This window comes from Liolophura sinensis, chromosome 6 (genome assembly GCF_032854445.1).
Source record: "Liolophura sinensis isolate JHLJ2023 chromosome 6, CUHK_Ljap_v2, whole genome shotgun sequence".
Taxonomy (NCBI): Eukaryota; Metazoa; Mollusca; class Polyplacophora; order Chitonida; family Chitonidae; genus Liolophura; species Liolophura sinensis.
The window spans coordinates 18734854-18749069 of record NC_088300.1 but is presented as its reverse complement, the minus strand read 5'-3'; the positions used below and the strand labels follow the sequence as shown (position 1 = coordinate 18749069).

The 14216-nt window shown below is 41.0% G+C and overlaps 2 protein-coding genes across 2 annotated transcripts in view; one reads left to right on the top strand and one right to left on the bottom strand.

Annotated features, from left to right (window-relative positions):
* The window catches only part of LOC135467906 (proteasome subunit alpha type-3-like), a 244066-nt gene that overhangs the window by 103085 nt on the left and 126765 nt on the right, over nucleotides 1-14216 (top strand). The window lies entirely within an intron of this gene.
* LOC135466970 (uncharacterized) lies at nucleotides 384-14202 on the bottom strand. The gene is given in 14 exon segments (XM_064744725.1): nucleotides 384-1637; nucleotides 2373-2511; nucleotides 3391-3536; nucleotides 5355-5600; nucleotides 6618-6681; nucleotides 6684-6807; nucleotides 6809-6892; nucleotides 6894-7024; nucleotides 7027-7053; nucleotides 8175-8288; nucleotides 8533-8734; nucleotides 8737-9440; nucleotides 9442-11475; nucleotides 13868-14202. Coding segments are annotated over 13 exon segments (3972 nt in total). The 5' UTR covers nucleotides 11330-11475; nucleotides 13868-14202; the 3' UTR covers nucleotides 384-1534.

The following is a 14216-nucleotide window of genomic DNA, read 5'->3' as shown; positions in this document are numbered from 1 at the left end:
TTATCTCAATGCCCTTTTAGGCACATAATGAAAGATAATCCTTTAACTTAAACAATAAACAACAACTGTGGTAGAGTAACAAATCCCCTTGTATGTGATTTACTCTCATTCACATAAAACTGCTAAAGAATATTTAACCAACTTAAAAACTGGAAAGTAATAAGTCAAGGAAAAATTCCAAAAATTTGGAGTGAGTTACTTTGATATTTGCATTATTAACAAAGCTAATAGATCACAATTTTTCTGTTAGGTAACAGACCATTATCCTTTGCTGGCAGTGCCACAATGCAGCTGCAAATACTGATAAAGCAATGTAATTAACTGTGGTAATCAATTTCCATATATTATGAAGTTGCTATCGAAAGATCAGATGATATGTTTCCATGTGACATGGGAAGGCTATGTTTCTTCATGTTATATATACACAGATTTAAAAGTTAGAAATGATGAGCTTTGGTAGGAGTGAGTGAAGCCAATTGGGTGTAGTTTGGTTAACTAATTAAAAGGAATGTTTCGTCTCGAAACACATTCAATCAGTTGGTGGACATGTTTCTCATTAATCCTCCAATTTAATTCACTGTTAAGATAAAACAATCTTAATTCACAAAAATACATTCTTAGTGACTTTTTTTCTGCCAAAAAAAATGACTGAAATAATTCTCATAGTATGAAATAGACTGCTGCATCTAATAGTCTTACATACCTACACGTACGGACACTGTAGCATGCAGCCTTGCACTCGCTCTGTTTGTACATTAATGTCTCAATGGCCATACTTTCACTTCCCTCTACAAGTTTACTTTTTATTATTTCATACTTTTTAATATGAAATGCCAGTCATTTTTACTTCATACTGCCCATGGTAGTACTCTCAGACTAACCCAAAAGATGCATCTCACAACTGAAAACTAATGGATTTTGCAGAATGGAATTCCTACACATAATATAACCCCACACACATGTACATACAGTGTAGTTACCAAATAACCCATAGCAACATATATCTCATTATAAAGTGACTAAACATAGATGTGATGGTTTTTTGAATGTTCACTGCGCTCTAAAAAATCTTGGACCAGGGGTGGCACAAATCTTATTCTGGTGTGGCACAAAGGCATATCCAGTGTGGCAGATACTTGGATTCAATGTGGCAAAATCATAGAAGCCTTATTCAGTTGTGATACAATACAATGATCCTTGATGCCATACATTAATATGTAAAACTACCACAAATCTAGCCTGCTACTAACACATATCGAGTTTGTTGCAAACACATATTTGTTCATCATTACCACTGCAGTAGTGTGCCATGATTGTCTAACAAGCCATTTACACAGACTTGGTAACACAGCTGTACAAGCTCCATGAAGATCCACTATAACTCACACACTGACAGCCCTGATATAAGAGTCACCACAGAGATGTGTAGTCCTGATCACCATCAGTTACCTCCCCTTCTTCCCGGATGCTCAGCTGCGTCTCATCACTCCCATCTTTCCATTACACTGACATCAACTGATCGTCTCAAAATCAGTCACCACAGATATACATAGTCCTGGCTCTCATCGGTTACCTCCTCCTCCCAGCTACTCTGCCCCTGGTCACCTCTCTCCTCATCGCTCCAATCCTCGTCATCACTGGAAATAGACATGGCAATACAATAACAACATTGGGTGATCACACTTTACAATACGAGTACAGTGACAATGGCAACAATGTGGCCATTATACAATAACCAGCAAGAATTCAACAACTGAGCAAGAACACTAAAACAAAATAAGAATACAAGTACTTAAGTTGACATCATAAAACTGCCCGATTAATGTTACTGTTGATGACTTACAACAACAACGTGCCATGTATACTACAACATACATCTATGACACCTAACAAGACCTCATCCCAAATGCCACGTTCACATTACTTTTCAGATTTCATCAGCATACAGCTTTCGATGATCAAGAAAATGAATTAAGATTTTCTTGGTACATACAACGAAAGTAATGTCAGAGCAGGTGCATGCCCTGCTACATTCTGTATCTACATGCTCTAACATTTTTTATGGCAGAACGCATTTTCAGAGGCAAATAAAGACCATAAGATATTACTTTTGATACCTAAACTCACACTCAAACTCACACTTTCCCAGCTGGGTATCATTGTAATTCCAAACAAACCTTAAAGCAACTTCAAACATGAATGAAACTCTCAGAATTGGGAAAATTTAATAATTTAGTCATGTTTAGAAGTTTGGGTCAAATACAGTGCTGTGAATTTGTCAAAAGGGCTATTGTTCATGCAATTAATCTTTATACCTTCAAAGAGGTATGGGTGAGTTATGAAAGAAGAGATTACACCTGACTGAAATTTACCTGTAGTCCTCACCATTGTCATCAGCATCAGCTAACCAGTTAGGTGGAAACATTACACCTGGTATGCCAGGTGGGTTAAATCCAATCCCAAATGGATTCCATACTCGCTGTGCCTGCTCTCTCTCTCTTTCTTGACGCACTGAAATGAAAGTCAACAAAGTAAATGGCATTATTATTTATTTATTTATATGATTACTTTTGTACTTAAGATATTTTTTGTTAAATGCCATATTTAAGAATATTCTGTATAAGGGAGATCAGGTTTGCAGTAAGTTAAGTAAGAAGTAAACCATTATTCTTGATCAGGTACCTGACAAACCTCCTGAATGACAGCTACGGACAAATCGTCTAGACCTGACTGAGCTTGAGACCTCAATGGTCAGTGGCTGATGTGCTTTACTGAAAACACTTTAGACAAATGAGCCAGTGACCAACAGCCCCAAAGGCTTTACTAGCAACACATTTTATGTAACAATCCCTTAGAGTGAGTGAGTGAGTGAGTGCTTGGGGTTTAACGTCGTAATTAACAATTTTTCAGTTATATGACGATGAAGGAATCCTTCGAGTGCATGTAATGTGCCTCCTTGTGGCAGGACGGATTTCCACCGCTCTTTTATCTAGCGCTGCTTCACTGAGACACCTTACTGAAGGCAAGTAAGTACATAAACTTGACAGAAATGGATCCCACACAACAGAGTAGATAATGTACAAATCAACAGAATAGAGAAATGGACAGGGATATCGGGGTACAAATGGACATAGCGGACCACAGACAAATGGTCAAAGAAAACTGAGTACAAACAAACATGTCAGAGCAAGCCAGGTACAAACTGACGAAACAGATCTGGTACAAACAGACTGAGAAAATTGGATGTAAGTGTTCACAGCAGACCCTAGACAAATGTATGATCAGACACTATGTACCAACATAAGATGCCAGATTTTATAAGACGATTACTAAAAAGAGGAAGAAATCGAACCAAGAAATTGCAGAAGCATACTACATGTGATTACTTACTTTCCTCGATAAGTTTCATTGGGTCATTTTTCAGGTGAAAACCTGATGCCTCTGGATTCTCCTGCTGGTATTTAGTCTTGGCCTCCATGGCTGCTTTCTCCATCTCCTGTCTGTGCAGCTCATTCATGTCTGTGTGGGCAGCACACCTGCTGACAGATGTACAGCCAGAAATCATCCACACAAACACTAGGCTGACAGCTCACTTGCTGATAGATGTACAGCCAGAAATCATCCACACAAACACTAGCCTGACAGCACACTTGCTGATAGATGTACAGCCAGAAATCATCAACACAAACACTAGGCTGACAGCACACTTGCTGATAGATGTTCAGCCAGAAATCATCCACACAAACACTAGGCTGACAGCACACCTGCTGAAAGATGTACACGCAGGAATCATCAACACAAACACCAGGCTGACAGCACACCTGCTGATATATGTACAGCCAGAAATCATCCACACAAACACTAGGCTGACAGCACACCTGCTGAAAGATGTACACGCAGGAATCATCCACACAAACACTAGGCTGACAGCACACTTGCTGAAAGATGTACACGCAGGAATCATCAACACAAACACCAGGCTGACAGCACACTTGCTGATAGATGTACAGCCTGAAATCATCCACACAAACACTAGGCTGACTGCTCACCCTCTTAACAGATGTACAGCCAGCAATCATCCACACGAACACTAGTTTGACAGCACACTTGCTGAAAGATGTACATGCAGGAATCATCAACACAAACACCAGGCTGACAGCACACCTGCTGATAGATGTACAGCCAGAAATCATCCACACAAACACCAGGCTGACAGCTCACTTGCTGATAGATGTACAGCCAGAAATCATCCACACAAACACTAGGCTGACAGCACACCTGCTGAAAGATGTACAGCTCACTTGCTGATAGATGTACAGCAGAAATCATCCACACAAACACTAGGCTGACAGCACACCTGCTGAAAGATGTACATGCAGGAATCATCAACACAAACACTAGGCTGACAGCTCACTTGCTGATAGATGTACAGCCAGAAATCATCCACACAAACACCAGGCTGACAGCACACCTGCTGATAGATGTACAGCCAGAAATCATCCACGCAAACACTAGGCTGACAGCTCACCTCTTAACAGATGTACAGTCGGAAATCATCCACACAAACACTAGGCTGACAGCACACCTGCTGATAGATGTACAGCCAGAAATCACCACCAACACCAGGCTGACAGCACACCTACTGACAGATGTACAGCCAGAAATCATCAACACAAACACTAGGCTGACTGCTCACCTCTTAACAGATGTACAGCCAGCAATCATCCACACGAACACTAGTCTGACAGCACACTTGCTGAAAGATGTACATGCAGGAATCATCCACACAAACACTAGGCTGACAGCACACCTGCTGACAGATGTGCAGCCTGAATCATCCACACAAACACCAGACTGACAGCACACCTGCTGACAGATGTACAGCCAGAAAATCATCCACACAAACACCAGGGCCTGGTTGTTCAAAACTGTATTAGCAGTTAAGTATTAAGTTTGGTCTGTACTAAAAGTTTTATTTATTTATTTGATTGGTGTTTTATGCCATACTCAACAATATTTCACTTATGCAACAGCACATGGCATTATGGTGGAAGAAAACCGAGTTAAGCTCAGGGAAACCCACAACCGTCCACAGGTTGCTGGTGGGCCTTCCCACCTATGAGAGGAAGCCAGCATGAGCTGGACTTGAACTCCACAGTAAATAGATTGATTGGAGGCTCCTGGGTCACTACCGCTCTAGCTTGCTTACCCCAGTGGCTAAAAACCAAAAAAGTCTGTGCTGTGTGGTTTGTAAAAGTTTTTTAAGGAAATAACAAACACATGTACCCAGACACACACACACACACAGACAGATGCATATAGAGCATAAAAACCTAACAGCTATGGCTACTGACCCGTTCTGCCCATTGAAGTGGCTATAGTCAATGTCGGGAGCTCGGCAGACGTAACACATGGTGGCTCCACAAGTGCAGGTCATTTTGTTACAGCCGTCAGTTTGAAAAACTTCTTCTTGCATTTCCCGCATGTCCTCAGCATTGCCCTCAGTGATACGATTCTCAATAAATGTACGCATAGACGTCTCCTTACCCTTTTCTACCTCCTCACACCGAAGAGGGATATGGTTTGGTTCCTTGCAGAGTCTAAAATAAAAAAAAATGAACACTGCACAATTTTGCACATTTCTTAGATATACTAGGTACACTCGATATACTAACTTTCTAAAATGTCTGCAAACAATAAGAAATGATTTTTTAGCGAGATACATTTATTTACTTATTTGACTGGTGTTTAACATCATAGGCTACTCAAGAATTTTTCACTGATGAAAGTTGTCAGAATTATGGGTAAACCAACGCTCTTTTCATGCGCCTAAGAGACCTGCTGACTTAAAGTGCTACATCAATCCCAAGAGAAACCGTGTAGAAATACTAAAATCATATGAAAGACTATGCTACGGAGTTCACATGAAAGTTCAAATAGATTTGTGATGATTAACATTATTTTACCCCTATAACTCACTGAAGAGGGCTCAAGAACAAATAATGGGCGGTCTCTGAATGTTCTTGATGTGATGTGATGATATTCCTTCTGTTTTGATAAATCAGCAGACCTGATGCGGAGTAAGGTAGTTATGCTGGGACTGAAGTCATGCAGGTTTGAAAGTACAGCGTCATTTGTGGCTATACATCAGTCAGTGATGAGTGATGCCAAGTGTTCTTACATGTCGTCACACCAGGCAAATTTTTTAAACAACACAACACTCTTGTTTCTGTATTATCTCTCAAAACTATAAACAGCGGTTTAAATACCATGCAATTTTTTTTTTACCCATTTAGGCAAGTACTTCAGACTATCTCCATCCCTATCAGTGCTTTTAAGAGGAGACAAAACATAAAAATGTTGCCAACATCAGATGAAAGAGCCAGAAATCTTATTTGCAAATATGGTCTTTTTTTGTCTTTCAGGAGAAAGGGTAAATGTTTTTTCCAACTTTAAGGCAGCAACCAAACACACCTGGACTAGATTCAAGCACACAGCCTCAATGGTCGAGGGCCAGTTAGTGGCATCAAGCCAGTATTTCAACCGTCTGCAATTTCTGAAATAGCCTTCCCAATTCAAATTGTTTCAAATGAGTCAGTTTGCAGTTTCTCACATACCTGCAGGACTCTTTCAAACACTCCGGGTTTAGACACTTGAAGACTTTGTCATTTGGGTCTGCATGATTGTGGCAAAGCTACAGAACGGACAACTAACTAGATCGGGTATGTCCGCCTGTCGTATCTCCTCTTCCTGCATTTTCCTGAGCACGTTAGAAAACACATTGTGAGGTAGAACAGACTGTAACGTTATGAACAGGAAATTTGTGGTCACAGGAGTCCATCAGACAGGGGAAGTCAAACTTGTTTTCTCCTATCCGGACTTCAGATGACCTTCCTGATGCACTCCTTACAGAAAAGGTGTCCATCTGTGCACGCGGCCATGTCCTCAAATATACACTCGTCATCAAAACAGCAGCCACATTCCATCAGACTTCCATCTCTCTTGGCCTCCTCCAACCGAGCGCCCTCAGACGACGCCGCTCATCAATATGGGCTGTGGACAAAAACACGACCAGGTGTTCAACGCTTCACAGGTCTACCACCAGAACATTTTTTTTTTAAATCGTGAAATTTCAGCATAATAATCTTTAAACTTCACAAACACCTAAGGCTTATTTATTTATATATTTATAAATTTGATTACTGTTGTCAATGAAGCTTGAGACTTTTTTGCTCAAAAGATGATGGTTGGGTTATGCATAAAGGAAACCAGGCAAAGCCCCATCAACATGTCCAGAAACATAGCACATACTACAGTTAACCCTCAGAAGCAAGCAGGTAACATTCAGCAGCCAACAGATAACATTCAGCATCCTACAGGTAACATTCAGTAACCTGCTGAGAGGTATCGGTCAGCAGTGGACAGATATCGGTCAACAGCCAACAGATAACATTCAGCAGGCCTACAGGTAACATTCAGCTCCCGACAGATAACATTCAACAGCTGACAGATACCGGTCAGCAGCTGACAGATAAGGTTCATCAGCTGACAGGTAACGTTTGGCAGCCAACGGGGTAACGTTCAGCAGCCATCAGGTAACGTTCAACAACTGACAGGAATCATACAGCAGCCAACAGATAACATTCAGCTGCACAAAGGTAACATTCAGTTAGCCGACAGATAACATTTAACAGCTGACAGATGTTGGTCAGGCAGCTGACAGGTACATTCAACAGCGGACAGATATCGGTTAACAGCCAACAGGTAACGTTCAGCAGCCTACAGGTACATTCAGTAGCCAACAGATAACATTCAACCGGCGACATATTGGTCAACAGCCAACAGGTAACATTCAACAACCGACAGGCATAGTACAGCAGCCAACAGCCAACAACAAACAAGCAACGAACAACACATTCCTCAATAGTCAAGTGTTTTTGTTTTTGTATTATATTATGGCAATTACTCTTTTCCCTTCATTCATTTACATTTGATTGATACTGATAAAACTAGCTAATTTGTGTCTGTAACCACAAAGTTACACAGCTTGAACATTAGACGATCAATTTACCTCAGATAACATTTTTACGAAACTCATTATTTACCTCAACCAAATCAGTAGATCTCACTGCTATTATATATTCATATTGACAAATGAGATTGCCCATGGTTACCTTTGATCCCCTCCTCATGTCTGGAGAAAAGAAGTTCCTTGAAGAAGAACTCATCAGGCTGCTCTGGGAAGTCTCTTTCAATCAGACGAGGTTGTTTAAGGGACTTTCTGGAATCTTACGTCGATCTGTATAGAAACAAATTATCTTTCTAATTTTTCATAAACGAGGCAATAGTCGTCCTAGTCGTCCAATTCATACAAGATGTTGATGTAATTTACAAATTATAGAATTTGCACGTATATTACGCACTACTTTAGATTCTAATAACTGAAAAAATGTTTACTGATTTGTGAGACATACAAATAGATACAGTCTTACTTGTGTACTTGGCAGCTTCTTTTTCAAGTTCTCTCAAAGCAGGAGTGAAATGGTTTTTTCTTTTCTCCAGATTCTTGATGAATGGTTCTGTTAACATCGGGAAACCAGTTAACCAGCTCTGTTACTGCGTGTTTTTTATAATTTTCACTGACAGCTTTGTCTTCATCAAGGAACACATCCACTGGGTCTGGAAACATCGTCAGAAACTCTGTCATGTTTAATGTCATATTGATAAGTTTTTCTCTTTAAAGCTTTCTTGGAATTTTTCTCCTGCACATCCTTGAGTTTTTGGGTAGGTTTTGAATTCAAACATTTGCGCTGCCAGCCTTTGTGTCCTGTCCGGTAAGTCTTGCGTTTGCTCCAGCCTGGTGTAGATGTAATTGGGGTCACAGTCAGGGAACACCATACAAAGGTGATCCACATCTCTCTCGAGATCCAACTGTGGATTGGTGGATTGCGTTTGAGCAGGGGTAGCACTATCCATCATTGATTGGTCATCTGTCACCTCTACCTCTTGAGTGAAAGGTGGTGTTTGTGACTCCACCCCCATCGCCAGCAACTCATCCATTACAAGCTGTACTCTGTTAGACTGATCATGATGGGCCTCTAGATATGCGTAGATCTCATTGCGGTCCTTATTGGGGAAAATCTTTGCAATGGTCCTCATGTCTGAGTAAAGCTTATCGCCAACCAAAATGGGGTCTGTGGGGTCTGAAAGGGAACTCCTCAGAGGTGGAGGCATAGGGGCACGGTGGTCAGTGACCAGGATCACATCTTCAGTATTGAGGACCGCGGGGTGACCCCTCAGCTGTGCCACAACGGTCTGCACTCTGTCTTCAGGATGGCTGGTGGATTCTAACAAAAGGTAAAACACTCTGTTTGGGGTCCACCTCTGGCACCTGTCTGACCACCTCCTGAACATCGTCCATGAGGGGGTCATCTGTCCCTCCTGTACCCCACTGTTCATGCTCGATCACCGCTGCTTCCGTCTTGTTTATCGCACTTTGTATCTGTCCCTCTAACACCTCGTTCAGCACCACATCCACACGGTGCGGGTCAGTTCTTTTCTGTCGGAGTCGTTTTAGCACCTTTTCTATGTCTACCTCCCCAATGATGTTGGTTATTGTGTTAGCATCCTGCTCTACTGAGTCTTTCTGAATGAGGGCTGGAACTGTTGAGTGACCAGGACTACCAGCGTGTGGACTGCTGCCAGAACTCACTACCACAGGCTGTGCACGATCTGCAGTCAAACCACGGCTGTGTTGACGAGAACTACCAGAAGTTTCATTAACAGATGATAGGGCAACAATGTCCCTCTGCTTCTTGGATGCTTCAATGTTACCGTGCCCTGGACTATTAAGAACAGATTCTGGCGTACCCTCATCACTGATGACAATAATTCTGTCAGAAGATGGGCTGCCGGGTAAATCCTTTCCAGCCATTATAGGAGTTGAGTCAGTAAGGTCAATCGCAGCAGTACTGTTGTGAAGGGGACCAGTAGACGGAATTTGGTGGGGACCAGTAGACGGAATTTGATGGGGACCAGTAGACGGAATTTGATGGGGACCAGTAGACGGAATTTGGTGGGGACCAGTAGACGGAATTTGATGGGGACTAGTTGACGGAATTTGATGGGGGCTAGTCGCCGGAATTTGATGGGGACTAGTAGACGGAATTTGATGGGGACTAGTACATGGAATTGGATGGGGGCTAGTCGCCGGAATATCTTTAACAGGATGTTCATCAGACTCATCAGTAATACTAACAACATTGTCTTTATTGTTTAAGTCTGTAGTCTTGATCACATTACTAACAGTTCCTTCTGAAGTCTCACAGGGATTTATGACATTTACAGAACGGTCAGCTAATTGATCACCGCTACCTTCGTTTGCCACAGCAGCATGATTACAAGTCGCCACATCAGCATGATTACAAGTCATCACAGCATGATTATGAGTTACATTATCATTACAGCGGGTCACATCATCCTGAGACACTCCATCAGCCGCTAGCACAACCTCTCTTTCTCTCTCACACACATTGGCATTCTCATCACTGTTTTCGCAGTGCTGTCTGGCATTAACGGTCACCTGATCTTTATCATACTGAGTCAGGCTGTCAGCATCGTACGGTACAGTTTTATCAAACACACTTACTTCTGCCCCCGATGAATCCAGAGCCTCTCTTTGACTAGCATGCTCGTGTATTTTTCTCTCGTAATATCCATCCTGCAGCCAATCTGGGCTGTCTGGACTCTCAATGAAATCAAACGAGGTCTCCAAAGTGGGAGATAGCTCTTCTGTTCCCTCCTCTCTTTTATCCGAGTCATTTTGGCCATTCAGCTCATACAAGTCCAAGCTCTGCCTTAGTGTGGGAGATAATCTGCCTACAGCTTCACCACTGGTAGTTACATCATCATCTTCAACATCTTTGTTTTCCAAATCCATTGGCTTCAGAGTGGATGTGTATTGATTAAAAGAAAAACTATCCTTTGACTCATTTTTTTCATTTTCAAGGTCTGTCTTATCACAATCATAACTCAATGTGGACTCTTCATCTGTAGTATGAAGTCTATCATTAGTCAGGTCGCTACCACTGCATATGCCTCCATTTATGTCAGAATTAGAGAGACAGCAACTAGAGTAAGGATTTGCATGATCAAGTTTAAGTTTCTTAACCCTTCCACTGTCCTCAATGCTCATGTCCAGGAAGTCCCCAGAACCGTTTCTGTTCTGGGACACCAGTGATGACGGTTTCCTCTTCAGAGACGATCGCTCTGGTTCTCCACCGCCACGGAGAGGAGAGTTTGCAAACAGATCCTTGCTGGAATCATTCATGTTGTACAATACCAATCACACATCAGCTATTCCTCTCCTAAGTCTGGTAGTATGTCATCATCACTGGCAATCTGCACTCCTGGCACACCTCAGATTCCCAGCTAACTGGTATGAAAGTTACATCTCGACCTTGGATTTCCTCGAAACTACAAGGCAAGGATAAAAGACCTTAATTAATACTTGAAAAAGCACAAACCCTCTCACACTTATAATTTTTGTAAAATTAACAATTCTTAGATTCAGGTCAATAACACCAGGAATGTACTGATAAGCTAACATGAGCTATATGACAAGCCAAATCACAGTGTAATTTATTTTATAGAGTCTTAACCTTTCTAGAATGGGAGCATTTGCTCATGTCCACAAGATGTCATCACATTTGTTTAGTTTTGACATCCATCTAGATTAAACTAAGCAAGACAACAAGAACTGATAGTGTATGTGAATCACCGGATGCAGGAAAAGATACTGTAAAATGAAGAGTATGGTTATAAGGGAAATAAAGAAAGATATGCCAAAGAAATGAGAAAAAAAAATTACAATACTGAGGCATATTTTAAATTTTATAACCCTTTATACCTCCTCTAATTTATGCACATTTTCGGTCAATGGGGAGAAATATTCGGAAATGACTTCATCAATGAACTGGGAAGAGGGAATCAGCTTGGCACCCTTATTTCGAGCTAGTTATCTTGACAGCTATCACTGTTAGCATCACCATAGCAGGTTACTTAATTTTCGGATCAAGGGTTTCTGTACCCTCCATGGTCAGCACACAAGTGCAGCACAATGACCCAGCAGCGTCTCGCCAATGCGATTGCTGTCAGCTCATGTCCAACTCATGGTGGCTCCCTCTCCAGCCGTGCGTGGGAAGGTCTACCAACAAACTGCAGATTGTAATGGGTTTCCCCCGGCCTCTACCCGGTTTCCACAATGCTGGCTGCCACCGTATAGGTAAAATATTCTTAAATACTGCACAAAACACCTATCAAACAAGAAAGCAAACCAAATAATGCACAGATGTATGCCCTCAACCCCCCTCCTCCCTCCAGAAATATATAAATACAGCACAATCAGCCATTGCACAAATTTAATATATTTTTAAGAGATTGAGTGTACTTATGTGCAAATTCTGGCGCTACATGCATAAGATGCAAATGAAACAAACCCGGAAAATATGCCCAAGGGCACACAACTCCTAAAACCGATGAAAATTTTAAAAAGTAACCTGACGGTGCACAACCGCAGGACATGTATACTTTGTGCAACTTTAAGAATCTTAAATAATAGCTGAAATATGGCTTGCACAAATTTCCTCTGAAATATCAATGGCCTGGAAAATATGGCCAAGGGCAGATCGAAATATCAAAAAATAATCTGACAATGCACAAATTCAAGTCATTTTCCATGCTTTGTGTGAGATTGATAATCCTATGCCTAATAATTGCCGAGACATATTCCATACAAATCTGAGCAGGATAGATGGGTGGACAGAGAAAGGGATCAATGTACATGTCCCCGCTGATCAGGAGGGGGAACATAATAAAAGCTGAGATATGGCTCGCAAAAGTGTTCTCTCACATATCAATGGCCTAGAAAATGTGCGCAAGGGCAGACAACTCCTAAAACCACTCCTCAATAAGACGGGGACATAATAAATAAATCAAGAAATTTCCGGCCTGACCACTAGGGCCTTGGAAAAACCGTAGTTTGAAGATATTTTTACGCCCCCAACAAGTAAGTTGTGAGGCTTTTTTGTATATTTTTGTGTTAAGCAACCTCATATACGTATTAAGAAATAAAAACCAAGCCATGCATGTATCTTTTAAACCTGCAATTACTATTAGAATTAGACAACACAATTAAAAGATAATTGTATGCTGATATCAGTCGCCAACATGTACCAGACCTTTAAATTGTGTCATGTCACATTTTGTTTCACAAAACAAATTTTGTTTCATGGGGCACTTTTTCATATGAAGTGATTGCTACAAAAAATCTTTTTTCTTCAGATTTAATATGTTCTTCCCTTTGTCGTAGAATGTCAGGAAACTCATAATTACATGTTATACCCTGAAATACATGTAGTTATAAGTATAATACCATTTTTTTCTTTGTAACTTCTTGTAAAATGGTATATATACTTACATAATTCCATCTAATAATTCACCTTGTATATGAACACAGCTACATTGTGGACAAAAACGCCAGAGCATGTTCCATTTAAAAACCTGCTGTAGTAGGTTGTTATGGTGTTTGGGACAAAAATTACCCAGCTGTTCTTTATATTTTCGTCTGTTGATTTATCCCAAGCACAACACTGGTCGGCTATTTCCTTGGCCGCATGTTCCTCCGAGATTCCTTGGTGATGCTCAAAGTGACCCACTGCACTGACATGTCACTGCATCAGCTTTTTAAATGGAGTGTGCTCTGAGATTGATTAACCAATCAGACTCAAGTTTTACACAGAAAAAAAAAATTATTTAAATCCTACTTTAGCAATTCTTGGGAACTTGGAATTTTGTCTCAATCTTTTACCTGTTAACAAACATTCATGATTAAACTGAAACCATGGATATCCAGAAATGACAGATGAGCGAGGATGAGATGACTGAAATTATGTAGGGCCTGAAAATTCAACTTAACGATGTAGAAGTGCAACTAATCCACTGTTAAACTGAAAGCAAAACCAGAAGTATTTCTCTTCCGTGTCGACTCGACATGTCTCCCCTGTAGTGTCATAAGAGAAATGTGTGACTTTATGATAGTGCCACCGTTTACTTATGATGACGTCACTACACAGACACCTCATGTTGATTACCAAAGCTTTCTTTATATAACGATGACTGCTGGTGTTTACTCTCCCGCCACTAACAGGTCTAAACTT